Genomic DNA, 27,400 nt, shown 5'->3' with positions numbered 1-27,400 from the left:
TGCTGCAGCTGCAAACCCATGGTCTTGTGTACATGTTGTATTTCCACAGGGGATGCTGAGCACAAGCCATACATCTGTGGGGATGCAGACTCTGCCTCCACTGTACTAGATGGCTCTGAAGACTACCTCATTTTAGCCTGCGATGGTTTCTATGACACGGTCAATCCCGATGAGGCGGTCAAAGTGGTGGCTGACCATCTAAAGGAAAACAATGGTGACAGCAGCATGGTAGCACATAAATTAGTGGCATCCGCTCGGGATGCCGGTTCCAGCGACAACATTACTGTCATTGTGGTATTTCTCAGGGACATGAATGCAGCAGTCAGCGTTAGTGAGGAGTCGGACTGGACAGAGAACTCGTTTCAAGGTGGGCAAGAAGACAATGGGGAAGATAAGGAAAACCATGGAGAATGCAAGCGACCGTGGCCCCAGCACCAGTGCTCAGCACCTGCTGACCTAGGCTATGAAGGACGAGTGGATTCCTTCACTGATAGAACTAGCTTAAGCATAGGGTCCGGCATTAACCCGTTTGATGATCAAGGTTATTTAGACCTGACAAAAACAGAAACTAGTATGCCTAATAGTGCCAAATACCTGCCACCAATTCAAGTGTTTAGTCCTGGTACACCAAAGAATGCAAGCTTGATTAATGGTTTAACAGTGAAGAACGAGTCACCAGAGAGCACATCATCATTGACCTGTGGACAGAGCAATCCCAGGGCGTACGGCTCTCCTCTCGGTTTGCATGCTGCAGGGCAGAGCATCTACAGGGTGAAGGGTTTAACCCCCATCTTCTTTGGGCTGGAAGATGAACTGTTCAAGTCGTTGGGAAAACGAGTTGCGTTCTTTCATTTCCATAACGGGAAGAGGCGACGAGGAGCCAGGCTCAAACCAAAGTTTCACACGCCGCTCTTGGCTCTTGAGCCTTCCCATAGAGAGGGGTCGGGGCTGCCCTTGCCTGTCCGACGCCGTGGTAGCACCAAGCTGTTGGTAAGACACTCCCCGTGGTGGAGGCTGCCTAGTCCTAACGCTTACAGTGAGAGCATGTTCTTGACGCGAAGACAAAGTCATTGTATACCAGATGCATACCTTCATCAATGCTGTAAGATGTAACTGCCTCCCTTGTGTTTCCCCTTCAGACTCCCAAAATATAGACATTCCCAAAAGAAAAAAACTGGCATCATCAGGAAGCAAAAAAAAAAAAAAAAAGTTAAAAAAAAGATAAAAAAACAAAAAAAAGTTTTAAAAAAAAAAAAGTGGGCATTTCAGAAGTGTGCTCCAGTCCCCTGCAAAGCTCCAACCGTGTGTAAATAGATCTTAGGAATTAACAATTCTAGTTGTTTCGGTCTCCACAAGGATTGCTGGTGGTGCCAGCAATGCCACAGCCACCCGCACGCACAGTGTCTAGTCACACTCACCAGTGAAAGCTGAATAGCTGGGTCCTGGGAACAGACATTGGGAAGGAACAGCCCTTGAAACTGCAGGAAGGTGAACCCACCTGAGGTGCATCTATGGAGCAATATGTCGAGAAAGGTTCTGGTTTAGAACTATTATTTTTTTCTTAAGAGTGGGGAGGAAGTTTCCATAGAAGTCCAGGGTTGTGTGGGTTATTTTGTGTTCTGCTGTTCTGCTTTCTGTTTATTTCAGGCTATCATTAAGATGAATCAGAGAATTACATCCACTTTTGCAGGTAAAAGACTAAAAGCCATACAGGGTTTTACCAGGTAACTTAGGAATGGACAAACTAAGCTCCTGCTACTCTGTTCTCAGACTCCGATTGAGGTACAGACTCATAATTTACCTATTTTTTTCTTGTAAGATAAAATGTGGAATATGAAGAAAACTGTTTTTGTAGTTTTTAAAGAAAAAAGAAATCATTTCCTATGGCTAGAGGTGCAGCATAGGGAATTTCGTATATTTCTGGTGCTTTTAGTGGCATTTTTCTTGTTTGTCAGTTTAGGAAACTGTTCTCAGTTAGTTTTAAGCAAATATGATTGTGCTTCATGCTTTGAGCCAACCTCTCTCCACCGTAACTTCATCTCAGGTCTTAAAAGAAACCACATCTGTGGAGGTGTTCAGCACAGTCCTGCTGTCACTCAACAAGGCAGAGAACGGCTTGCTAGGAACAACAAGCAATTCAGGAGCTGTTGGGTGTCAGTGATCATTTCTAGATGGCAGTGGCATAATTGAATGCTGGGTTGTAGCATGAAGGACAGTCAGATGTTGCATCTACAAGGAGTTTAGTGCTGCAATTTGATGCTTTCCACAATGTGTCCGAAGGGCTGCAGGAGCAATCCAAAGCAAATGGAAATGCCATGGATGCCTACGAGCAGGGGATGTGCTTGGGGTTCAGTGCAGGAGGTAAAACTCAATGACAATCCCCAGCTCTGCTTTGGTCAAACCTGAATTCAGAAGGACAAGGGAGGGATGTCAGCAGACCTTACACTAATTAGCAGAGTGCTGTTGATCAAACCTGGAATCAAACAGCACCCACCAGCTCTGCTCTGCTCTTGAGGGGATGTTCAGCCCTTAAGGGAGCACTGGATTAGGACGTAAGCAAGCAGGCTATTCCCATCAGCTCCACTGAACAGGCATCCTGTTACTATTATTTGTTACAATAAGACATTTGGAGGAGTATGAATAAATAAGTCTGTGTGAGCATTTATTGTACAATTCATATCATTTAGCGGTAATAATTTAACAATAGTATTAGTATTTAGCTAGCATTTGCAAAGTATTTTAATATTAAGTAGTCAGGAGATTATCCAACACAAAGAGATGGCGAGGTTTGAATTCTGCCAATTTCTGCTTCTTCTGTCTTTGATGCACTATTTTAAAAGCAATTCTGTCAATAGCAAAAAGGCTTTGTGAGCAACCAGGAGTTGGAGTGTGGCTTCAGATTCCTTTGATCTCATTCAGATGTTTTTCTTTTTTAATCTTGTGGGATCATTGGCTCTTATCTGTCATCTTAGTAAGCCTTAGCCATTGTCTGCGTTCTCTTTAGCTGCAGCATATGTTCCAAGTCACATTTACTAAGGAAATTTGAGAATATATGCAACTCTGGGGCATCTCTATGGTGCCTTTGTTTTAAATTATTCACAGTAATAATAACGCATTGAAAGTCCATCTTAGAGCTGACTCGTGTGTCTGAGAGGATGGTTGGTGTATAAGTGCAATTCTTTGTATGAGTACATCAGAATGACAAACCATTATGGATGACAAAACTTCTTCCCAGCCTGCCGGAGCAGTTGAAGAGCACTGGACTGCATGTGTGCTGTTTGGGGAAGGTTATAGCTTTTTAGGTGTGGATTCATCAGTGATAACTGCTACTACTCGTACCATTTGTCTCGCTAGGAGAACAATCTGCCATCGTAGTTCCGGTGTGGTCAGGTTAAAAACAAAAAACCCCACCACAAACCATTGTATAGATAGCAAGTGTTCATTTCTTCACTAAATGCATATTTATAGAGTAGATAGGAACCATTTGTAAGGTAAGTCCTTTAAAGTTCTATAATATTAAAGTAGTGGTTATTGGTCTGATATATGCTGCTCTTGATTCTACACACTAGACAAAAAAAGCAGTGCTTTGTGAAATGCAGTGTTTTCTCTTAATGCCACTGGTGATAGGAAGTAGTTCTCTTCAGTTCAGAATCCTGTGCCCTTATTTGCTGCTTGCTCACGTAAGCAATAATCCCCCTCTAATGGTATCTAAGTGTTCTGTATCTCGTACTTTGATTGTCTATCTGGTGACGATGTAAAAAAATATTAGGCTAATATAAAAGTATTTAATTGTATTTATTAACTGTTGATACTGAGATCGTCTGTGACCTGTGTTTTGTATTTTTATCGTGTATCTTAGTAGTGGTGGAATTTGTATAACAAATCTTTCCAATAAAGAGCTGAAGTATCCCTTTTCCGCATCAACACAACCCGCATCAGTTTCAGTTTACGTATTGAGCGTGTCTGCACAACTAGGAGGTAGGTAGTGAAAATGTTCCTTCTTGAATCCACGCTGGTTTTGAGCAACGGGCTTCAGGCTGCCTGAAGCTGCTCCAAACTCGCTCGTATTGCTATTCACTGTGAGTGCTAGAGGGGCTCCTCAATCCCCGCTCTGACAAGTTTCCTGTGCACGCTTTTTAAATGTGCAACTCAGAGGAATGCCTGCGTTGCAGAGAGCAGTATAGCACCAGACCAGGGAGCTGTTAACCCACGTCGATTTGCACTAAAGGTGGGTGGAAACGCATGTATGTAACTTTTCTTTTACCTAGAAGTGCCATCAATTGTCCTTGCAACTTAAAACCATTCAGTATTTGATTTAGATTGTGTTATTAACGCTGAAGGACAATGTCAAAGCAGACTAACTTACGCCACATTTATCGTGGTGCGCTGTCATAGAAACTCCACTCTGTATTTGGAACACTGTGTGTCAGTGAGAAATGCATTGTCCTATGGGCAGATAAGATGAGGCATAATGAATCCCATGTGTAGAGAAATGACTGCTGTAGTTCAGGTCCGCTCTCTCTTCACTAAATCCTCCTACCCTGGCAATGGTCTGCGGGAAAAAATACGAGAAAGATTGGTCTAAATTAGGGGCTGTTTCAGCACAATTTATTCACTCAGCACTAGTCCCATTAACAAAGCCATTAAAGGGGATACCCCAGCTTTGTTCATGCCTGTAATTTAGGGCAATCTTTCTTTAATTCATACCTTCTTTACAACAGCAACAAAAACTTCCTACCCTTGTATCGTGCAATAAGTAATAATGAAGCACCAACACAACCTCCGAATGTTCATATTCTTCTCCAGTCCCTGATAATCAGGCGATCGCACTATAATACTTGCCAGCATTAAAGCTAAAGAAAAATATAAATCCCACCTCTTAGGGTCTAGTACAACTATTGTATGTCGCAACTGCATCCTGTTAGTGGTTCTTTTGTTTTTTGTTTTGTTCTCTCCCTCTCCTTCACTCCAGAAGAGATCCTGAAACGGGAACAGGGGAAGCTGGCTGAGCCCAACCTGAGGGCCTCCATGCGTAGACAGCCAGGTTGTGGGTCAGCTGCAGCACTGGGTGCTGCACTGGGTGCTCCTGTCGATCCGTCTGTAGTACCTGTTTGTGAAACTAACATGTTCTTTATGCCGTGAATAAATCAAAGCTCATCATTTAGCAGTGTCGGGACTTTCCCTTTGCACTTCTGTTCTACAGTTCACATATGAGTTTATAGTTATAACCATGTATTAGTCATCCATATTTTATTTATGAAGCTGTTTATACAAAAACTGTTGAAGTTTTACCAATATCTTAATAAAACAGTAATTTAAACCACGCTCCAGCTAGTCTGTTTCTTTAAAAGCTAATAAAGACACCTCACCCAGATGGTGGCTGCTGTCCTCATTGTGGTGAAAGATTTTCTTTGTGCTAGAGAAGCAATTCCATATAGAGGAGAAAACACATCTCAGTGCTGGGCTACAAGGTGTGGTTACTGGGAGAAAAACTGCTCATCACAGCCCATGAGCGATGTGTTTTACAGGCACTTTCAGGACCAGCTCCAGCCACCAGTCACTCCTCTAAGGCTTCTGAACCCATTTCCCTAACACTGGTTTAAAATCCAGCAGCGTGCAAGTTGTTCATGAGATCAGCAAGGCATGACAGTACTGCTTCCTCCTGCCCCTGCAAGTGCTGGACACCAACTCCAGCACAGACCATGTGGACAATTCAAATCATTCCCTTCAGCTTGGACCCTTACTAAGAGTAAAGCATCTGTGAGTGCTGAAGAGGCAGAGCTCTGCCATTACTGCTAATTGAGCTGTGTGCAATAATCAACGTGCTACAGCAAACGTGCTTCACTGTCACAGCGTGCAGCTCAACACAAACCCCCTCCAGTGCTCAGCAGCAGGAAGAAGGTGTGCATAACCCACAGCAGAGCTGCAGCTCCTTCCTTCAGCTAAACAGCAGAGGACGGGCAGAAACTGAGGAATCAAGGGGGTTTCTACATGAACACACAGCTTTAGAATTCTCTATGGACTGTCATCAAATAATTCAGGATAAAAAAGGGAGTTCTATACTCAGCCAGGCATCGCCACCATTCATTGCTGAAGGACACGTCAAGCTACTAACAGTGTGCTGCTGCTCCCAACTGATCTCTGCCATCAGCTCCATCTTCACACACAAACGTCTCAAACTTCAGAGCAGATTTCAACATTCATTTTATTAACAAAGTGCAAACAGTTTTAAACTATGAGTTGTACAGCACTTACACTGTGGAACACTCATACAAACATGACCATCAGTAGTCAGACGAGACGAGGACAACTATCAGATACAGTAACTCATGCTTTTAAACTAATCAGTTATTCGGCTTCCATCATAGCTTCACGAGTAGTTTAGCAGCTTAAAATGCAACGCACGGCGGCAGAAAGTTTGGCAATGAGTTCAGGTTGGTCCACATCACAGACTGAGGGAAACAACTTCTGTGCCCACTACTTCAGCCACCTCCACCCGCTGCAGCGCAGGGAGGCAGCGCTCTCACACCAGCCATTCATACCCCTTACAGAGAGGACATTCAGATGTAGGCATTATTCCAGTGACAGCAGAACACATCCTGGAATACAGGAACGGGGCTCCAGCACCTTCTGGATATCATTACAGAGCATCTGGAGCTGGCAGAGCCAGCAGGAATGCAGCCTTTACAACGAGGCCTTCAAAGGTCGTTTTGCCCCAGTAACGGACTTAAGATGACTGCAGATGAACCACAATGGTATTTGACAGAACGGAGTGCACACACAGCCATGAACAACAGCCTTGGACTAAGCTCCAGTGAATAAATGTACGTCTTCCCAGAGAGTCTTCAGGCCCCAACGCAGTCCTCTATCTGGTGCAAAGAAAGCCAGCATTCAGTGACACCCTCGTGACAGGGCACTCCTAAGGCTTCAACAGGCACAGCACAGCCTGACAATCCAAAATGCTACACTACATTCCAAAACCCAACCAGAGCCTATTGGCCATTACATAAGCATGCTCAACTCAGCTGCTCCCCCTGTAGCACCACATCATTTCTAAGGACTGCCTTAAAAACACAGATAGTTGAACAGCCCTGAAGAGGCGGGTCAGCCACACATCCCCCTGTGGCAGGCTGTGCAAACACCCATCTGTCTGCTGGAAATAAAAGAGGAATGTTTCCTTTAATCTCTGCAGCTCTAAGAGCAGCAGCGAAAGCTGCATCCCTGGGCTACAGCCACCCCAGAAGCCAGCTAAGGCAAACAGTTAGAAATACCTGGTGGTGTCTTCTCCATTAACAAAGCTGAGGTCATCAGGACCAGCTTGATCACCCCCTGGGAACACTGAGCACCGCTCTGAAGCTGAAAACAAACCAACCAACATTTGTTACCTTCATCAGGTGAGCAACTGGAACAGAGCGAGTTCACTTTCCATCAGCTGCAAACACTGCTGTATTGTATGTACTTAATCAGCAACGCTGCCGTACCCGATGGCTTTGACACTGCATTAGGGCAGCCACGGGGCTTAAATTAAAGATCACTTCAGTCAAACACAGATATGAGCGATGCTTTGATTATTCTGATGAGCTGTCACATTTTAGAGCCTGCTGTAGACATACAGCAAAGCAGTAAACCAATTACTTAAATGAGCTGTTAGGTCATCCTGCTAATGCAGTGCACAATGCTTATTCAGGCCAAAAGCCAGCTTCATCCAGCATCAGATGTCACCTTAGAGCTTTTAATTTCATCAGAAGGTTAAAGCTTTTCAGAAAAACATCAGTGCCGTTTTAAAAACTCATCTCAAGTGCTCACAGCACACTCCTGCCAATTAAGATGCAAATTCATGTCTAAGGCAGTGGTTACGTCCCTGAAGTTGCAGCCTACTTAGTGTCAGTGCTGGTACATAGGGAGCTCCAATTCAGCTATGGGTTTTCAACGCTTCCCCAATGGGAGACTCACCTAAGCTGACATTTCAAGGCTACGAAGAGTTCCCCTCTGCTGTTTTGATCTGCTTTTAATTAGGATCCCAAGAGAGGAGATCTAAATCTTATTGGCTCTTACTTGCGCTCAGTACCTCCACAGGTACCACCAATAATCTTCGCTTCAATAGCAGCCTGCATTAACTGATGCACCCACAGCAGCATCTGGGAAGGTTTGCTCACACAGCCCATTTACCTTCACTTGAGGACTGCACAGAGAAGGCATGGTTAAACCCCTCCGATGTGGAGTTGGCATCCTCCTGCTCTTCGTTTTCTGTGTCACATTCAATGTCACTGTCACTGCTCATTCCCGGCAGGAGATGAAGGACGTGCTTCTGACACGACCCACCTGCCAAAGAAATAAAACAAATCAAACAAAAGCAAAAACAACAGCAGTAAGGTCTCTATACCTAAAGTATTTGAGTTTCTCAGATGTAAGAGTTATCGGATACCAAGAACTGGAGGAAAAAAGAAAGAGCACATTCAGAAGTGACTGCATTTACTGACAGGACAGCAGGGAACAGCTTTGGAACCAGCCTAGTTTTTCTGTGCAGCAAAACTGGAGAGGAGCAGTTCCAACATGTCACCAGCTGAGTGCAGACTTGGGTTCCTTCCTGTCTGAGCTGCTCTGCCTACAAGTAGGACAGACAATAAAGGTGGCTTTTCAACAGCTAACAAGCACTGCAACCATCTGCTCGGCTACACCAAGCAGGCTGGTCAAGCAGCAATACTCTGTTACAAGCTCTTCCTACAAAAGGGAACCACAGCTCTCAATAGTCAAGGTAGCTTATTTTGTTTTACCAGAGCACGAGAGCACATTGATTATCAGCCAAAGACCTCCACCTCCCTTTCAAACCATTTCAGGGGTGACCAAAGGAGTTTGCTTTGCTCTTCTACTTCTCCAGAGTTGATACTCAAGAGAAAACAAGCATTAACTGAGATGCCAACTCCACTGTAGTTTTTCCTCTGAAAGGAAAAAAAAAAAGTAACATTTGTCTCCTGGTGTTTTTAACAATGAAGTCTTTTAGTTTTTAAAACATTTTCCTGTTAAGACTCTCTGCTATTATAGGAGAACTGCAGGAGCACATCGTGATCACGCTGCAGTGACTAAGAGCAGAAATTCAGTTTTGTCACTGAGAGACCTTCTGCAAATGCCAACTCCCACACAATATTGCACACTGCAGATAGAGATGGATGCTGGCACCTTAATATAGGCTTTGTGCTACAATTCAGTCATTGAAATTCAAATTAGTGCAGGGGTGGAAGGCAGGAGAGTTTTAGCAAGATGAGAAAAAAAAAACTCTTCTACGTGGACTTTCAAAAAGAACGCCAATAATACTTTTTTCCAGCATGGAAAAGATGCAGGAAGGGAGTGGGGGAAAAGTTTCCTCTGGGTCTCTAAGGAAACCAGATTATGTACCACAACACCCAGTACAGTTGGGCTGCTGAAGGAGGGATTCCAGTGCAAATGTGGAGGTAGTTACCACTGTGGTGTGTCCCTGAAAGCACAAGACTTTAAAGCCAAGGTCACTGACCACTGGTTTAACTAGATAAGTTGTTATTTTCAAGGTCATGATAAAAACCAGCACAGCAAGAGACCATGAGGTACATTGAGAGGTAAAGAGGCAGGTCCAGAGAAGCAGAAGGCACCTTGTCACAATATCTGCTAGATCTTTACATTCATGCTGTAACGTAATATCACTATTCATGGACAGTAGTGGCAAGAGATACTCCCCTCTCATTTAGATTTATACCACAGCTGCAAAACGTTACAGCAAAGTTCAGCAGCCACAGAAACAGCTGCTGTTTTTTCCTCCTTTCCCCTTCAAGCTACTTCCATTACAGAAATAAATGATCACAGATCGGAAGCATTGTAACACCGCATCCACCCTTCACAACATCCAGGTTACCTTCCTCTGGTCCTGCTGAAGCACCCTCAGGAAGCACACCCTGCAGCTCACCAGGTTCAGAGCCTTCATCCAAACTACCCAACTGCGTCCCCTCCGTGCGATATCCTTTAGAATTTGATCTGAAAGAATTCAGGAGACAGACAGAAATCCACATTAGAAACCTGGCTTTCATACAGCTCTGGATAAAAAACCAAACAGCTCCTTTCGGTGCCACATCTTGTTCAACTCATCAAGTTGTATCCACTTCCAGCTCTGACTAATTTCAAAGTACTTAAGAATTTCAAAAAACCCCTCAAGGTTTAAGGTGAAAATATATTAAAAAAGTGATTTTTTTTCCCCTGTTGTTACGTAGAATAAAATGTAAGTACTCCATTGCACTCGGCTTAGTTACACAACAGTTATTATGAAACTGCTGAGAAAGTCACAGTGAAGAATTTTCTCTGAAGAAACCTGAAGTGGAAACCTTCAGAGAGATGATATTATGGCAAGGAACAGAGGGACAGGAGACGGTGCCCACCTTGCAAATCAAAGCAGCAGACTACATCAACGGCTGATCAGAATGAAAGAGAAGAAAAGTACAACTTGTGCTCAGGTTACTGAGCCAAAAATTGATACCCATATGGAAACACAGCCACCAATTAGGCTTGGAAGTAATTCCTCTTCTGTGTTACAAGCACCTCATTTCAGCAGATTGGTATTTTTTTCCTCACAGATCAAGGGAAAGGAGAAAAAAAGGACAAGATGAAGGAGGGAACACACAATTCCTTACCCCAGAGCACCAGCTTTTCTGGTCTTCTCCACAGCAGCATTTAAGCCAGAAGCTCCCACATCAGAATCTGACCCTTCACAAGGCCTTTCCTCTGGCTTAGGCAGTGCCTCGGAAGCATTACTGCTGACCAGGGGCCTGGGACAGTGATGGCGACTGCTTGACTTTGAACTCCCAACTCCACCTGAAAATGAACTCCCAACTCCACCTGAAAAAAGAAGGAGAAATGCTCAAAGCACAACCCACTTTAAAAAGAATAAATCCAGTCATTTTATATCACTGGTGCGTTTCCAGATGTGTACGAGCATATCCTCCACTCCAACCTTATGCTTTCTAAGCATCGCACAAGATGCACATACCGTCTGTGCATGCTCTGACCACACACACAGTCTCTGTTTCCCATCTCACGCAGTTAAAGTTCACTTTCTAGTAACACAGACACTCTCTTCACTATTTTTCCCAGCTACAGATGCAAGATTGTTTGGCAGCAGCAAAGCAGCCACTCATGTTGTGGATGAGGCTGCACTCAGGCACAGCAGCACCCACAGCAGACCACTATCAGAGCTCTGTGCTGGTACAGCAGCATTAATTAGGTTTGCAAACAGATCCAGCCGAGTTTCAAGCAAACTTCAGTTGCCACATCCACTTCTGTACAACAGATACAACACACCTCACAGTACAGAGGACCTTGCTTACCTTCACAAGTTTGCCCGTCCCCCTTTAACCGAAGATTATCCCCACAGTCCATAGCTCTTCGTAGAGACAGACTCCCTGCTGCTCCAGAGCGAATAGGTTTGGGTGAGTTACTCTTCTTACCCGCAGCTGCAAACACAGTTGAAGATGCAATAAGTATTTAACCAGAATGCCTGCAGCATTCTGTGCTAATTTTAAGGGAAGTTAATGACCAATGAGACTAACATAGGGCTTAACTCCCCATTGTGCACACAACTCCTCCACACTTCCTGTCAAAAGACATAGGACAAAGGAAAGCTTAAGTTGGGAGCTTCCAGCCCCCAAGCTGGAAGGTAAGAAGGTGAACTAAAACCACCTCTCATGCTGCTTGTGACTTCTCAGATTCACGGTTCTCTGAGCTTGTGGCAGTGCTGCAGGAACTTCTCTAAGTGTAGGAATGGAGGACTGATAACTGGAACAGCAAAATACCAAGTTTTGCTGTCACCATGTTTCAATGCAAGTCATAAGATTGCTCCTGTTTCACAGAGCATCCATGTCCCACTCTCTCCGTGAGTACTTACAACTCCTTATGTAACAACTGGTCACTGAAGACTTGGTCAGCAGCTCCATTCCTATTTCTTGCAGCTTGCTGCAGCTGTCTGTTCCACAGGCAGCTAAAGCACCTTGCTCAATGGAGAAGAAGTTGGGCTGCCCATCGCATGAGCCAGCATTGCTGCTCCTTACTTCTGAGAGTTGGTTTTTTACGTCAGACATTTTGCTTCGTACTTCAGCCATCTGAGTTTTAAGTCTCTTCAGCATCTTCAAGTCAGGCGGCACACGCCACATCGCCTGGTGCCTCCGCAGGTCTCGATCCTTTAAGGAGTACGATGATGCTTTACCAAAGAGAAGAGTTGAAGAACAACAGGTAAGTAACACTGTCCTCAGATAAAAATGGACATTACTTTTAATAGCCATAAGAATTCTACCTTTTGCCCTGCTGTAAATACAAGGGCTAAGACGCTTTCTTTCATACTCCTACAGCACTTTAATTTAGGATGCTGGTATTGCACAACCAAGGGACAACAGATTTCTATCTGCCTGAGGAAGGGCATAGACCTTGCTCTTTAAAAAGAGCAGGAGCTCTGATACCATGGCATAAATTCTGATGATAGCTGAGCTCCCTTATACTGCCAGATAAGCTTGAGTTCATGAGCCTGGCTGCCAGTTAAAATGTCAAATTTGTTACGTGTTTTCTGTAAAGCGTGTTAAGAGCTCGTCTAAGATTCCCATCCCACCACCATCTCACATTACCACATAAAAATCAAAGAAATCTGGAACTAGGGGAGAAATTCCCTTAAGTACATAAAATTGTGCCAAAGAGCCAATACCTGAGAAAATCTGCATGCTGCTTACACAGAAATCGATCAGCTTTGATGTCTGTTTGAAGTGCTGTAAGTTCTATAACTGTTTTATTGCAAATTCAGCTCTTCAGAGTTTTTAAAAACCTTCAACTTAAGAAGTGAGGCTCAGCAAACTCCAAATGTAACAGCAGCTTTCTCTTATTTGCATGACTTGTATAAGACTTGGGAACAGCCAAACCATACATGTACCTCAGCAGCGGGTAACTCCAGCTGCAGCCAGATGAGCTTAAGATCTAGCTTAAGATGACCAAGAACCCATTAAATACAAAAGATGAGCCTGATCTTGCCTAAGTATTACAGCCCAAAATGCAGCATCTTCTCAATTTGAGCTGTTGGTTTTCATCATTCTCCTGCTTGAGCTTATGTCTCTTTTGCCCCCCAATTACTTTTTACAGTTTTCCAGTTCAAAGTGCCTTTCTCATATAGAAGTAGATTCCAGGATTTACCTCCTCATTCACATACACTGTGCTCCCATCCCAGTACTCTCAACCACTATACATACAAACTGTGTGAAGCAAGAGCTGTAACTGCGTTTCTCAGCAGATAGCTGTTTTGAGTTGTTTCGTCTTCCAGTGCTAACCCCTTCTAGAAAAGGGCCTTTCATTCATCTCCCACAGCGGCTTTGAAATGAACTGCATGAAATGCATCACTACAATGTTACTACACAAAACAGCCAGCCAGATCAGTCACATCCCCCAAGACAAGACAAGACGATACTCCCTGATAAACACTTCTGTTTTCAGTTGAGTCATACAGCGTTCTCATGCTGAGGTCACCCATCAAGACAAAGAACGTGTTAAGATGCAGCATACTGATGAGCACAGATGAGGATATGAAAGTTTAGCTATCAGGGAAAACAACGGCCCTTCATTCTCTTTCTCCCTGTCCACAAACCTACTTCTAACTCTGGCACTGCATTCTCAAGAGACACTTCCAGTTTGGAATGAAATTGAGATCTGATGTGCAGTTACCTCTGTTCTGTAGAAGAGAGGCAGGTGGACGTGGCTGGAGGCCCCAGAGGTTCTCCATACCATTTCTGTCTTTCAGATCCAACAGGTGGATTAAAATCAAGGGATCAATATCAAGTAAACTGCTGCTAGCTGCTGAGCCCAGGGCGCTTCCTCCTCGCCTTGAAGGTCTTCCACTTGCACTGGTGTAGCCATGGCTGGTACCTAAGGAAGAGTTATGAGGAAATAGCATGCATTTAAATGACAAGAGTTGGAAAGTTCATGTAGATGAGGCATAAAAGCATTCTAAGAAGTGTAACAAATATCAGTATTATTTCATGGATTTATGTTCTGAAAGCAGTCAGATGTACTTCAATAGTCTTTAAGCAAAGTGACACCACAGGAGAGGAAGGGAGGGGAAAAAAAAAGTGTTTGGCTCATATCTTCCATGTAAATCTCTTAATAAATAGATTGAATAGATCAATTAATAAATCAATCCAAAGAGCATTTATTCTCAAGGCACGCACATAAACTTCCTACTTTTTTTCACCCTTCCCATTAGATTTCTCTGCAGCATTTCTAGTGAACATTCGTTCTGATCAGGTCATCTCTATGGCTATCTCCACCATATATAAATACGCACATATTCAATATTTCAGTCTTATTAGCCTATGGCTCACAGTTTGTGTGATAATAATCTCCAGAAGGCTCGAGATCTTAGAACACCTCCCTATTTTAACAATTTCAATCTCTTTCTTCTTGACTCTTAAGATTATTCACTCCCTTCCACGTAGCTGAGATTTCATAGTGCACAAAAACCTGGAGTGATGCATCACACGTTCAGAGGCCACACAGATACGAGTAAAAAGGAAATGCTTTCCAATTTCATTTTCTTGAAATTGAAGGGTTTTCTGAGAGGCACCTAAGTCCCCCTCCTAACTTCACATCCTTTTAAACATCTCTGGATTTCCCCCTGCCCCTTTTATCTTTATTTGAACCAAACCACTGAGATGTTTCTGCTACGCTGCAATAATCAGAACAAACTGCATGATGCAGCACTTCCAAAAATAGCAATGCCTGCAGAACACACAGTTTGACGTCGCTTCCAAAAAGAACAGAGGAAGAAGTCCAGCAGTGCTTTGCCTACATAGGAATTCTGAAGGCTATTTTTCATACCTGACGCCCCAGGAGCGGCAGCAGCAGCTGCTGCATCTTCCATGAGATCGCCTTCTTCCAACTCCATATTATTACTGTATTCCACATCGTTTTCTCCAGACCTTAAGAGAAGATTGGGGAGAAAATGGCAGAATACAGTTATTGGATTCTGGCTGCTCCTGTTAAACACGATGGCACATACCACTAAGAAAAGCACAAAGCACCATGAAGCTCCTGCACTCTGAGCTACACACAGAGTGTATTAATAAAACAACGGACTCCCTAACAAGGAGCCTAAAAGTTTCACACAAATCCAGACTGTAAAATCTCATCCTGTAAACTTTTGTATCCGTACGCGTTACAACACATTCTCACGTTTTAATGAATGTTCTCAGATTTGACATTAGTGTGTCAGCTAAGAAAATTAAGCCCTCTGCTTTTCAGTAACTACCTGTCCTTATTAACACTCCTACTGCATCACTTTCTAATACCAAGCTCTATTTCATTGTGACATAGATCAGTGTAGAAACAAATTCCTTACTGTTTTGTCAGAGAATCTTTACAGACTACCAAAGGTAGAAACACCACAAAAGCAAAGGAAGAGACCAGAAAGTAAAGAACCAGTGCCTGAAAATTCTTTGTTTAACATCAACTCTATCAGCTTATGTTACTTCCAGTACAGGAAACATCCCTTATGTTGCACTGACTCCCAAATGCACTGTTAACAGTGATATAGCAAATGAATTTTTACTGCTTGGGAAACACAAGGTGATTATCTGGGACTTGAAGTTACTCACATAGTCTCTTCATCAATGTCATTCTCTTCAGTGTTGCTAGTGGCTGTGGAACTAGCTGAAGAGCTGCTGCCATCAAGATGGTTCACCTCATCTTCTCCAGCAAGATCTACATCCAGATCACCATCAGAGAGTTCGTGCTACAGAACAAAGAGAAACACTTAACTCGGACCTCACTGCTTCTGCCAAAAGCTACAAACCCAAACCTTCTCCCCACAGAGGTGTCACACTGGAACGTAGAAGTTGGGAGAGTCTGAAAGCACAGTCAGAGCTACATTTTTTAGCTGCAATTGGGAAACCTCCTTACAGTGGGATCAAGTAGCTCTGTTCCACAACATCGCGTAAGATACCTCTTGCTAACTGTCAAACCCACTGTCTCCTATTTCCACAAAGAGATTAAGTCTCACTTACAATTCAGAACTTCACAAAAGTTCCTACTGCTCATCTATTATAAAAGGCTACACAAAAGAAGGTAAAATAAAGACTGCTCCTACACTGAGGTCTTCATGCTGGATCTTCTCTTCATCCTCTTCCTTGTTATCTCGCGCTGACCCCGGAGCAGTAACATTCTCAAGCAGTGCCACAGTGCTTGGTCCAGACTTCTTTGATCTTGTTTCTGGTCCATCGTCATTCTGGGGACTGAGGTGAGTGTCTGGAGGTGAAATACCTCGTGACTTCTGAGTCCGGGAAAGTTCAATTGTGAGCCTCTTAATTAGGGAGACACACAGAAACACAACAATGGAGAAGCACCATTGAATCAAGTCCTTCTGGTTTATACAAATGCCATCAAAACACAGCATGTGTATCTATCCAAGTCAAAAAATGCCAAATACAAGCTTCATAACCTAAAACAGTGAATTATTAGGCAATACAAGGTGTTTTTGTATTGATACACATCCAACTTACTTCTTTGAGGTTATTGATTTCTTGGATATAACTTGTCTGAGCAGCTTCCAGCTGAGCAATATACCAGTGTTGGTCCCGACACTTCTGGAAAAAGGTTGGTGAGCGCACCTGGAACCTTCAAAGCAACATTTGAGAAGTTTCAGTTTTCTGACAGTCTGACCAGCCCTGTGTAAGAACATTGGATGACCTGAAATGTCATCTCACAGACATCCTGCAAGGGCAGCTCAGCCCACAGCAGAAGGGATGGAACTATGATTCTTATGAAATAATAACAGAACCCCCCCACACACAACATCTTTCTTACCTTAGGATCACAGTGTCATTTTGTCTGTTTAAGTAGCCTTCGTTGGCTAACAAGTCTAGACGAAAGAATCTGTTGTAACCCCAGCACTCTCCAACTTCAAAATCAGAGGCAAACTCCCTAATGATGTTTTTAGTGGGATCATTGGTGGACTGGTGAACCATTTCTACGCGGTACTCATACCTATGCATAGGAAGATCACAAGGTAAAGACCAAAACAAAGGAGTCAGAACTGCCGAATGCACCAAGCCAAAGCAAATTGCCCTTTCTGAGAAGCCAGCGTGTCCACCCAGAAAGGTGACTCACTTGTAAAACGTTACTGGGGAAAGAAGGCAGAAGCGGGGAGTAAACCATGTCTGAATGCTAGGAGACAGATACTCCCATCAGGTGTTTAGCCAGTTTGCTTTCTTCCTTGAGCAAGCCACTGAGTAACAGCCTGAAAACATCTTCAGGCTCAACAGCCAGCAGGAATCTCACCAGTCCTTTTAGCACTGACTTCACCAGTCGCATGCAACACTACAGGACCTGAGGCTGCTCTTTTCCAAACCCTTCAGATGCTTTAGCAATAAAAAAATAACAAACCCACCAACAAAAAAAGCACAACAACATCAAAAGTCACCGCTGCTCTCAGAGGAGGTTTGCTTACTTGGATGTCTCTGGCAAGCCAGCTGACAGCTCCAAGAACACAGACAGGTAGTAGCCCCGTACGACTCCATTTCCATCCTTGAAAAAGTATAAAGAAATAAGTTGATTAAAACCAAAACCAGATAAAACGCACCTCTACGCACTCCTGAAGTAGTTTCAGGAAACAGTTTCAATCAGATTGTCAGTAGTAGTCCATTGCATACACTACAGCTTTCATCTTTTTAGTCTTCTGTGACCTAGAACTCTGCCTGTAACTTGAGTCAGTGAAGAGTTCACATCTGGAAGTGCGTAAACACCTTATTTGTATCAGAGCTTTAGTTAATCTATTAATAATTAGAAGTTCACTTAAGTGGTGGATTGAATAGACAAGTAGTTGTCAGTGTACTGGAAAACAATTCATATCAATGAAAAAGCAGTAAAAAGCAGCTCCAAATCTACGCATTCGTTTGTAACTGTGCAGTTTCCCCTCTAACTCTCAAGATGAAAACAGCTCAGGTTAAATATCAGTTCCAAAGTACTTTATGTAAAGCTGTATTTCAAAGCCGCTTCATTTTTGAAGGAAGGGTCATTTTTACTTCAGAAGAACAAACAAAGTGAAAAAGTTATGTCAGTTCACAGAGAATGTGTCTGAATCACCAGAAAAAAACATTACGACAGAACTTGTTTTACACTCATTACAATCGAGAACAAAGAACAGCTCAACTTCAACCCTCTGGATTGAAGAAGTGATTCAACTCACCATTTGAAAATCAGTTTTAAAGCCTTTCCACAGCACACCTCACATAGACAATCCTTAATGTGCATTACACTGAAGACTTACACACCAGCCCACCTATGTACTACTACAATACAATGCTGTGCAGACACATTAACCAGACTGAGTTCACTAAGAACATTCAGCAAAGGATATCTGGAGGCAGAGAGGGAACACCCCACTGGCTCATGATTAATTCTGCAGCCTTATGTTCCTCCCCTCCCCCATCCTTCTACCTATGTCTCTCAAAGAGAAATTGATATTTCAGTCAGAAGCAAATGCATGTCACTCAGGGAGTTCAGGTGTGATAACAATTTTAGTTGAAAATGTAACTCACTGGGTAAACTTTTAACCTCCAACACAGTCCAGACACTTCAAGAGGTGGGCTGTAAACAGGATCTGCTCGCTGTCGCAAAGTACTATTGAGAGAGGAGAAAAAACATTTGCTATTGGGACAAAGCAAAACCCTCCATGCACTGCTCAAACATTTGCACTCTGTAGGTCCATCCTTCTTGCTGCACAGTCGTGTAGCAGCATGAGGCCACGCGTAACATTAAGTGTTCTTAAGAATACATGCATTCCTTGCAAAATGATCCAATCTTTTGTATAAAGTACAATAAGTATCTCGTCTTTATCATGGAAAATCCTTCCCAATTTCCAATTTAGCTACGGGTTATAACTGCTGCTCACCTGGGAAATCACATCTTGACCAAGTTTGTCAGATGCAACAGCCTTCAATGAAGACTATTTGGTGTTTAATAAAATATCACACGTGAACAGAAGAAACAGAAAGTGGCTCTTAGGAGTCACAGAAATATCATAAGTTCCGTTCTTACCTAAAGTTTTCCAATACAAAAGTAGTTGAGTCATAGGCTGGAACCAATTCACTGGGAGGAGAAAAATACATGAGAATACACTGAATGAGGCGACACTAAAAATCCCAACTTTCTGAATCTTCAGAAGCCCTTGAGATCCCTCAGCTCACCAGAGCCACTGATGTTCACCAGGACCCCACCGGGTTCATTCAGCACTTCTGAAAACTCCATTTATAAACCACCCTCCCCAGGTGATAGCACACAAAATTGACTATTTCATGTTATGAGGAAAAAGCAGCTGAAAGTATTTGAAGATAGACATGAGACTTTGCCCCATTACATGCAACGCCTAATAATCTCTCAATAGATTGAATTTAGCTTAAAATTCACTGCTAGTTCTAGGAGCATGCAGCTGTTGCTGTTAAGTATAAAACTGAAATGTTTCTGCTTCAAGAACACGGGACACCTCATTGGAAAATGAATCATCAGCTTTAAGTTTACCTTAGAGAGATCTTTATATTTTTTTCAGAAGACACTTCAGGACAGTGAAACCATTGCAACCTGACACTGCATTTAAAAGCAGCCCAGATTGATTCGAGGAATTCTTCTCACATTTCTCATGCTTGCAGTTTTATGGAGATGATTTATTTGCAGCCAGATATCTTGAACTCTGCAACCTCCTCAGAGCCCAGCACTAACAGCATTCTCTTTACAAATGAGTGTTAGGAAGTGATTTTGTCTAAATATTCTGAATTAAGGTGACCTGCAGAGGCATCTCATGAGAGCCTTGCAATTATACACTGAACCACCCTATTAATTAGAGAAAAAGGACAAACCAGTAAGCTAAGTGTAAAAGGGAAAAAAATAATCTAGTCAGCTCGAACCCACTGTTCTGAGTCCCCAGCAGGGATACAGACTTATGACAAAGGTCCTGCAGGAACAGAAAATCTATGTGAGGTGTATGCTGCTACGGGAAGGCACACAGTCAGATATTTTTGGTGTATAAACTTGGACACAAATTGAATCAGGGACATCAAGTTCAACAGCAAGAAATGAAAGGAACCATGCTACCAGATTACTCACATGGCAAAGTATGAGTCCCCTTCACCAGAGGTGGTCATCAGGGAATCCCTCCAAAACCAACCTAACCATCAGGAATTTATCACCCATGCTTTTAAACCACACATAAAATACAGTCATGCCCTCCTGCTCTTGTTTTACATAATGCTTATGCACATCAGCATACACCCTGCCTCCCAAACTCACTACAACAACCTCCTCCATACAGCTGAAATCTGTTTCATGGGACATAGGATGTTCTCCTCTAATTATTTTGTAACTAGCAAAGCAGTTATAAGACACTTATGTTCAAACTGCAACAGGGAGGAAAAGCAACACTTACCTTGTGAAGTCAGGAGGAACAGGAGTAGTGACAAACGAGGCCATAGGTTTCCGGTGAACCTGCTGGAACATCATCAGGATCTCTGAACTCTTGGATATCAGCTCACTCTTACTGCACGACCGTAACTACCAGGGAACACAGAAAGAAGGATGCTGACAACAGCTGCTGAGCGCTGTGGGTTTTAAACAAATAGCTCTATCAATTAATACTTGAAAAATAAGCCAAAAAGAAAGAAGGTCAACTGAAGAACTACCCATGTGGTTATACACACAAGTGTTACATTTCAGCTGTTTTCATAATCACCTGATGTTCTACTTCTTGAAGCAGAGATTCCAGAAGTTCAGTTTCTTGGGTAAGAGATGTCTTCTGACCTGTTTAAAGAAAGGAGGACCTGTTTAAAAACAAGATGACACACTCCCAAGGTTGATTGAGAAAGCATTTTAGAAGCAAGCCTACGTTTTTAATTAGAGCTGTAGCAATGAACTCATTTGAGGTTAAGACAATATTGAAACATTCTCTGTGTCCCAGAAATGGCAGGTTTGTTGTTTCAGGGCACTTCTTTGAACAGGAAAAAAAGCAGGACTGACTTCACTGCATTTGCTTTCCTCCAGAAATCTCTCTTATATTAGCAGACATTTTGCAAGTCCACTTTCTCCACACTTTGATGATTGTTTTCTTCATTAAAAACAACAACAATAAAAAGAGCAGCCAAACAATGTTTAAATGCATTCATAAACATCAATTAGCATGAAGAATGGGACAAGGAAGAACGGGACAAGGAAGAACAAAAACCCTCTGTCACATTTCTGTTTTTCTCTCATGGGGATTTACTTTGTCCCCATCACACTTGAAATGTCTGAAGCACACTTGGTAATCCTTAGGAAAAAAGGGGTTACCCAGACAAAATGTTAATCTGTACATGCAAATAACCAAGGCGTTCTGCCACAACACTAAGACTGATCCTCAAACCACACACCTTAAAGCAGGCCTTATAACACAGATACAGGACCAACAACGTATCTATTTGTTTGCTCTGATGTAAGGGTTGTGTATCCTGCAAGACTGAGTTCATACGTGTAACATTTTGAGACTGGTATCTCAGAGAGCTGTCATCTCCAGTATGTACTGCTATCTATGAACTCAGGTGACCAGCCTCCAGTCAGCAAAAAGCATTAGAAACTAAACTAGTAACTCTGCTTCCAGATGCCATACTCTTCACTTGCAGACTGCCCATACACACAGCTCTGAATGGCTGCTTAGCAGGAAGCAATAAAGACTTCAAGTTCTTCCAATTACAGTAAGAGGAGACACCATAACGAAGATTCCTCTCTTGGCTAACACCAACGATCATGGTAACGTCACTGTGAGAAAAAGCACCAAATATCTTCCAACTAAGCTTTAGTTGGTATTTTTAGTATTTTTAGTTTAGTATTCTCTGAGCTATTTATTTTACAGGAGTTTGAAATGAACAAAACAAGCTACCTCCAGCAACTCAGGGCTGCAATGCAGTAACTACAACATTAAATACAACCACTATTGTAGGTAGTTTTCTGTCCGCTTCCAGCTTAACCCCATTAAATGGCACGAAGCAGCCATGATCCCAGGCTGTGAAAGTTCCTCAGCAGATTTACACATTTTGAATACATCACTCCCAATTTGTACCCACCCATCAATGTTATAAGCTTATTCTTCAGCTGTGTGTCCAGACGGGCAATCATCATCTCCACCGCGTTCCTGATCTCCCGAACCCGTTCATCCTTTGCACTACGCACTGCCTCCACGTTCCTCTCCTAAAAGAGAAAAACAACAAAAACCCCATGCACAAAGATGGAGTGCTCACACTTCTGTACATTTCACTTATTTATACAACCCCAGAGATCATACAGTGATCTCCCAGACCCCAGAGATCATAAGTCCATAAAATGGGCTGGGTTGGAAGGGGCCCTAAAGGACACCTTGTTCCAACCCTCCTGCCATGGAGTGGGCTGCCACACATTATATATGCAAGGACGCTTTCTAGAGCCTCTTCCAGCCTTTTCCTATGAGAAAAAGTAAAAATCCTGGTCTTAATGATTGAGTTCCATGTATTGAATAAGAAAACAGGAATGTGTTTTTAGATGAGCTGCATTACAGGTTATTCCTGTTGACGAACTAAGTACTTCATTATGATGTTATAAATATCCCTCAGCTCTCATTGAACACATAAGTGTGCCCTCTGGTGGGTGACCAACAACAAACCTGAGCAACATCTTCTCAAAGGAAGAGGAATAAGATCTGCCAGAACAAAGCACTCACATACTGGTTTGGCACAGTGGTGAAAATCTCTCTATATAGAGATTCATGTTTACTTTCACACAATCAACTGTGCACAGGTACCAAAATTATCTGTGAGCATATGAAATAGTGCACTACTTCATCATCCTCTGACAATGGTACACTGCAGGAAAACATGGTATCATTTTGAGTCAATTTCTTACCACTTCTTGCACTAAACTGATCAGTTCCATGAGTCTCCTCCTAAGCTTCGCCACTTCTTCATTTACTTTTGTGACGTGTTGTTCGTATATTTCTGCCAGTGGCTTAAAAGTATGTCCTCCATGCTGTTCAAAATGATAATAAATAAATCAAGAGAGGAGAAGAGAACATCATTTTAACTTCAGTCTGCTCCTATTAAATTATTGACAGAGGGGAGGAAAGCCTCCTCGTGTATCACTCGTTCTGGACAAGCTCCAAAGCAGACAGCAAGTTGCAAGTCTGCCCTTTGCTTCCCTTCATAAGAAGTCATGAATTTGGCTTTCATAACATCCAAACTTCCCGTCAAGAATTGTCTGAAGTCCTCCAAAATTAAACTGCTTTCTTCACTGGGCAGCCCTAACAAGTCAAATAGAGATGGAAGGTTTACTACTACTAAAACACCCTTCCCAAATAAGAGCAGCAGGCTGTTAAAGCAGCATTCAACCACCTATATTCCAAAGTGTTACAGCAGCCTTTCCCTGAAATATTCCACTGAGAGGATAATAAACTGTGATAGACTGCAATGCTGATACATACTACTCAGAACGCATTACTTAAATACTGAGAAAGATTTTTCCTTGGCCCATAAAATCATAGAATTACCCAGGTTGGAAAAGACCTTGAAGATCATCAAGTTCAACCGCAGCCTAACCAGAACCCTAACTAAAAACCCTACAGTAAATCATATCCCTGAGTACCACATCCAAACGGCTCTTAAACACAACCAGGGATGGCGATTCAACCACCTCCCTGGGGAGCCTATTCCAGTACCTAACTACCCTTTCTGTAAACAAGTTCTTCCTAATATCCAACCTAAACTTGCCCTGGTGCAACTTGAGGCCAAAATTCCCCCCCACCACCTACTGTTTGTCCACGACATCCTGAAACTCCTTGTTATTTTAGCTTCCTTGTTATTTTAGCTTCTTTTTAGCAGAAATTCACCTTGCTTCTCTAATTAGAAACACAAGAGATTACCCTTCAAAACCCACATCCACGTTATGTTGTAAAAGCACACACAGCTATAGCACTGACATGCTAATAGCCAAATCAAGCTTCATAGCTTCCCTGCTTCCTCAGCCTGCGGCTGGACACGATGCTGGCAGCTCCTCACTGCAGCAATGTGCTGCATTCCAGCAGGCTGCTCTTACCATTCCTCCCCAGAGCGCACACTGGTGGCAGATGCACTTCTTACAGGTCCAGCAGAACACACTGAGCTTTTCATGATGATTTTCACACCTCAAATAAAACAGAAAAACAACATATCAACCATGGAGGGTACACATCATAAAGCCCAGAGCTCCAGTAGAGCATAAAGCATTAGCATAGATTTGCAAGAACAGTCAACAAAAATCTATTGTAAAGTAAACATCCTTAGTATTGTCAGGAAGGATTCCACAGAGAGAGAGTGTAGTCATCAAACCAGATTTAAGCCCAGCAGGTGGAGATTACTGCCACTGAATCAAGGTCAGTTCTATGCACAAGCACAGCCCAGGGAAACCTCCACCGTGTCTCTCCCTGCTCCTCCACCAAGCTTCAGGAATTGGAGAAGGCACAGAACACACATTTAGTCTCTGCCCATTTCTCAATGCTTCTTCTCACATTTTCTCTCATGTAAGCTCTACTCATCCAAATGAGAAATTACAGAATTTAGGAGTTTTGTGTGCTATTGCAACAGAAATTAACTCCACCTTTCAGAGAGAACACTGATTACATCCATTAAGCAGTGCCACCATTCAGCTTTTCAATCAGACAACTAAGTTTGTTCCCTGACTCAAAACAAGAACAAGATGAAACTAAAAGCTCATTCCCATGCAGCGAACTGCAAACCCTTCACATGAGGAATGCTCTATTTACTTGTCTTTCTCGTTTTCTTCGTGCTTTGTGAGATTGCACAGTTGAAGGGTATCCAGCTGCTGCGTGACCTCCTCTGCCCAGCGGCAGTTGACAAGCTCCCGGAGCTGCAGTGGGGCTCTGCAAGAAGCATTGCTAAGAGTTACAGCAAGAACTGTGCTCTGGGAGCTAGAAGAGCACAATGAGATGAGATCAATTCGCCAAGTCCACGTCACTCAAAAAGTCAACAGTTGTTTCAGAAATACAGCACTGCAATTGAAGCTGACTTGTTCTTACTGGAGGAAGGAAGATCAAACCAGCCCACAGCTACGCAGGGACACCAGAACTACCATTATGTTCAGGTATTCCTGGGTAACACTGGGAAAATACTTCATTTCTCAGCACTTCAATTCCGCCCATTATTCAGCTGTGCCTCAGTGAACACCTCCATAAAACACAGAAATACCACCTTATGAGCCTTTCTATTTAAACTATCGATTAAATACCTTAAAAGCTGAATATGAACTTCTGCAAAAATGACTGGCTGTTTTCTCAAACACCTCCCCTTCCTTAAGGGAAAATACCCCCCACCTTCCATTCACACAGATAACACATTCCTGGCATTCAGAATCCCTTACCTACAATGAGGGCACTGAGCTCTTTGTTCTGTCAGCCAACGCTGGAGAGGAAAAAGGAAAGATATTGAAGAAACAGCAGGGAAAGAACAGCAAGCAAGAACAATCTATTGTTATTTACGAGTTAATTCTTCCCATTAATTTTCTACTTTCCCTTCTGTAGAGATTGGAAATCGAAGCATTCAACCACTTGTTACAAAAGGAACTGCTGTCTGTGTCATAGAAACAGCTGCAGTCCTCGAATCTACCTGGTTCAAATGAAGGCAGGAATTCTGCAGCACCCAATGATACAGCAGAAGCCACATACAGACCTGGTGCAGGTTCCCAGAGCTACGGGCCAACAAACATATTGCAACAAATAGATACCTCAAAGACCAGCTTACAAACAACTTATTTCCCCCTACTGGCACACGAGTTGGACACCTACAGGCCAACAATCAAACCAATCACAGAATCACAGAATGACCCGGGTTGGAAGGGACCTCAAGGATCATGTAGTTCCAACCCCCTGCCTGGCAGGGCCACCAAACATACACCTTTACTAGATCAGGTTGCCCAGGAGACGCCATAGATCCCCATAGACCCAATAGATCCCCATAGAGACCCCATAGTCCCCACAGATCCCCATACAGACCCCACAGATCCCGTTGCCCATGGCCACGTCCAACCTGGCCTTGAATACCTCCAAGGACGGGGCATCCACAACCTCCCTGGGCAGCCTGTTCCAGGGCCTCACCACTCTCCTAGTGAAGAACTTCCCCCTAACATTCAATCTAAATCTTCCCTTTTTTAACTTAAAACCATTTCCCTGTGTCCTGCTATTGTCAGCCCTTTCCAAGAGTTTACTCCCCTCCTGGGAGTAAGTTCCCTTCAGGTATTGAAAGGCTGCAATGAGGACCCTGTGGATGTTTCTCCTCCAGAAAGCTCCACACAAAGACAGACAGTTGAGGAATGAACATTGAAGGAAGGGTCACAACGCAGCTGTTCCTTAATAGACCCTCACACAGCCCCTGCAGTGAGGGCTGCTGAGCACAACACACTGCTGGGAGCACTGCGCAGTGACACCGAGTGCTCACAGCACAAGGAGGGCCAGAAGGAACACACTGCATTGCCAAGAGCAGTTCTGAGCTGATAGACTCGCAGCAGTTAATGATAAGGAGGAGCACACTCACCCGAATGCAGCTGAAGCAGCACAGCTTGGAGCAGTGCGGGCACAGCCGCGCATCGCGCAGCTTCTCCATACAAATAAAACATCGGAACACCTCGGCGATGCTCTGGAAAAGGGCAGATCGGGGTTGTTGTCACCGCCTGCTTCACACACACACACACACACAATTCACACACACACAACGCCCAGCTCAGCAAACGCAGCGCCAGGCCCCGCACACCTCACAGCCGTGTAACGATGGGCTCGTTCCTTGCACACACACACACACACACACACACACACACACACACACACACACACACACACACACACACACACACACCTGGGCCGCGCCCCTGAGGAAGCGCAACCGCCGCCCGCCGCTCACCTCCACGCTCTGCTCGTCCATGACCGCGGTTCTCCCGGAGGGACCGGGCTCCCCCCGCCGCTTTGCAGACCGCACGGCCCTCGAGGGGCACAAGGCATAAGCGTGGAGCGCTCGGAGCGCTACGAGCCGCCGCCGCCGCCAAGCAGCGCAACGCCGCCCCTCGCCCGGCCGGCCGCAGCCATAGTGGCGGCGATGGGGAGGAGCCGGCCGGCAACGAGCCCGCCCTGCGCAACGCACTGCGCACGCGCGGAGGGGCCGCGGGGCGGGATGAGGTGGAGGCGGGAACGGAGGGAACGGCCGCGGGGAGGCACGGCGCCATGACGGTGAGGGAGAGGGGGGAACAGCTCTGCCGTCATGGCAACACAGCATGCTTCTGTTCGGTGCGAATCGACCACCCAAACGCAGCACTCACACACAGCACAGCA

The 27,400-nt window shown here is 43.8% G+C and overlaps 2 protein-coding genes across 7 annotated transcripts in view; one reads left to right on the top strand and one right to left on the bottom strand.

Annotated features, from left to right (window-relative positions):
• Positions 1 to 5,324, top strand: part of PPM1E (protein phosphatase, Mg2+/Mn2+ dependent 1E) — a 57,807-nt gene extending 52,483 nt beyond the window's left edge. Inside the window, exon 7 of the mRNA XM_015880615.3 lies at positions 50 to 5,324. Coding sequence (XP_015736101.3) covers positions 50 to 1,113 — 1,064 coding nt within the window. The 3' untranslated portion in view covers positions 1,114 to 5,324. The remainder of the gene's footprint in view (positions 1 to 49) is intronic.
• Positions 4,896 to 27,190, bottom strand: TRIM37 (tripartite motif containing 37). 6 transcript variants are annotated; one of them, XM_085522023.1, is made up of 25 exons: positions 26,976 to 27,190; positions 26,613 to 26,714; positions 25,444 to 25,484; positions 24,830 to 24,946; positions 24,124 to 24,211; positions 22,939 to 23,061; positions 22,128 to 22,251; positions 20,765 to 20,832; positions 20,462 to 20,586; positions 19,081 to 19,131; positions 18,582 to 18,663; positions 17,492 to 17,568; positions 16,849 to 17,028; positions 16,545 to 16,659; positions 16,133 to 16,345; positions 15,642 to 15,778; positions 14,866 to 14,966; positions 13,714 to 13,914; positions 11,903 to 12,214; positions 11,346 to 11,471; positions 10,653 to 10,833; positions 9,884 to 10,002; positions 8,170 to 8,322; positions 7,272 to 7,356; positions 4,896 to 4,980 (listed from the first exon to the last, which is right to left on the bottom strand). In XM_085522023.1, exons 1-25 carry the CDS (start codon positions 26,994 to 26,996, stop codon positions 4,896 to 4,898), a joined length of 3,027 nt encoding a protein of 1,008 aa, XP_085378149.1. In that variant the 5' UTR covers positions 26,997 to 27,190. The 6 variants fall into 6 exon arrangements, with proteins under 6 accessions (XP_085378149.1, XP_085378145.1, XP_015736100.1 ...); XM_085522019.1 differs by lacking the exon at positions 4,896 to 4,980 and adding an exon at positions 6,188 to 6,869 and having other exon boundaries at positions 10,653 to 10,857; XM_015880614.3 differs by lacking the exon at positions 4,896 to 4,980 and adding an exon at positions 6,188 to 6,869.
• Positions 27,191 to 27,400: the final 210 nt, after the last annotated feature.

This window comes from Coturnix japonica, chromosome 22, assembly GCF_054131305.1.
Source record: "Coturnix japonica strain WE chromosome 22, WE-NBRP24, whole genome shotgun sequence".
Lineage (NCBI taxonomy): Eukaryota > Metazoa > Chordata > Aves > Galliformes > Phasianidae > Coturnix > Coturnix japonica.
Note: the sequence above shows the minus strand (reverse complement) of the source record. Positions and strands in the feature narration are given on the sequence as shown.

What these genes read in the sequence shown, in the direction of transcription:
- TRIM37 (XM_085522023.1), bottom strand. Translation starts at nt 26,996, where the DNA reads ATGGACGAGCAGAGCGTGGAG. An exon ending in GCTCAGTGCCCTCATTGTAG is followed by an intron (nt 24,947 to 25,443) that starts GTAAGGGATTCT and finishes TGCTTCTTGCAG; the next exon opens with AGCCCCACTGCAGCTCCGGG. An exon ending in GAAGAAAACGAGAAAGACAA is followed by an intron (nt 24,212 to 24,829) that starts GTAAATAGAGCA and finishes GTTTTATTTGAG; the next exon opens with GTGTGAAAATCATCATGAAA.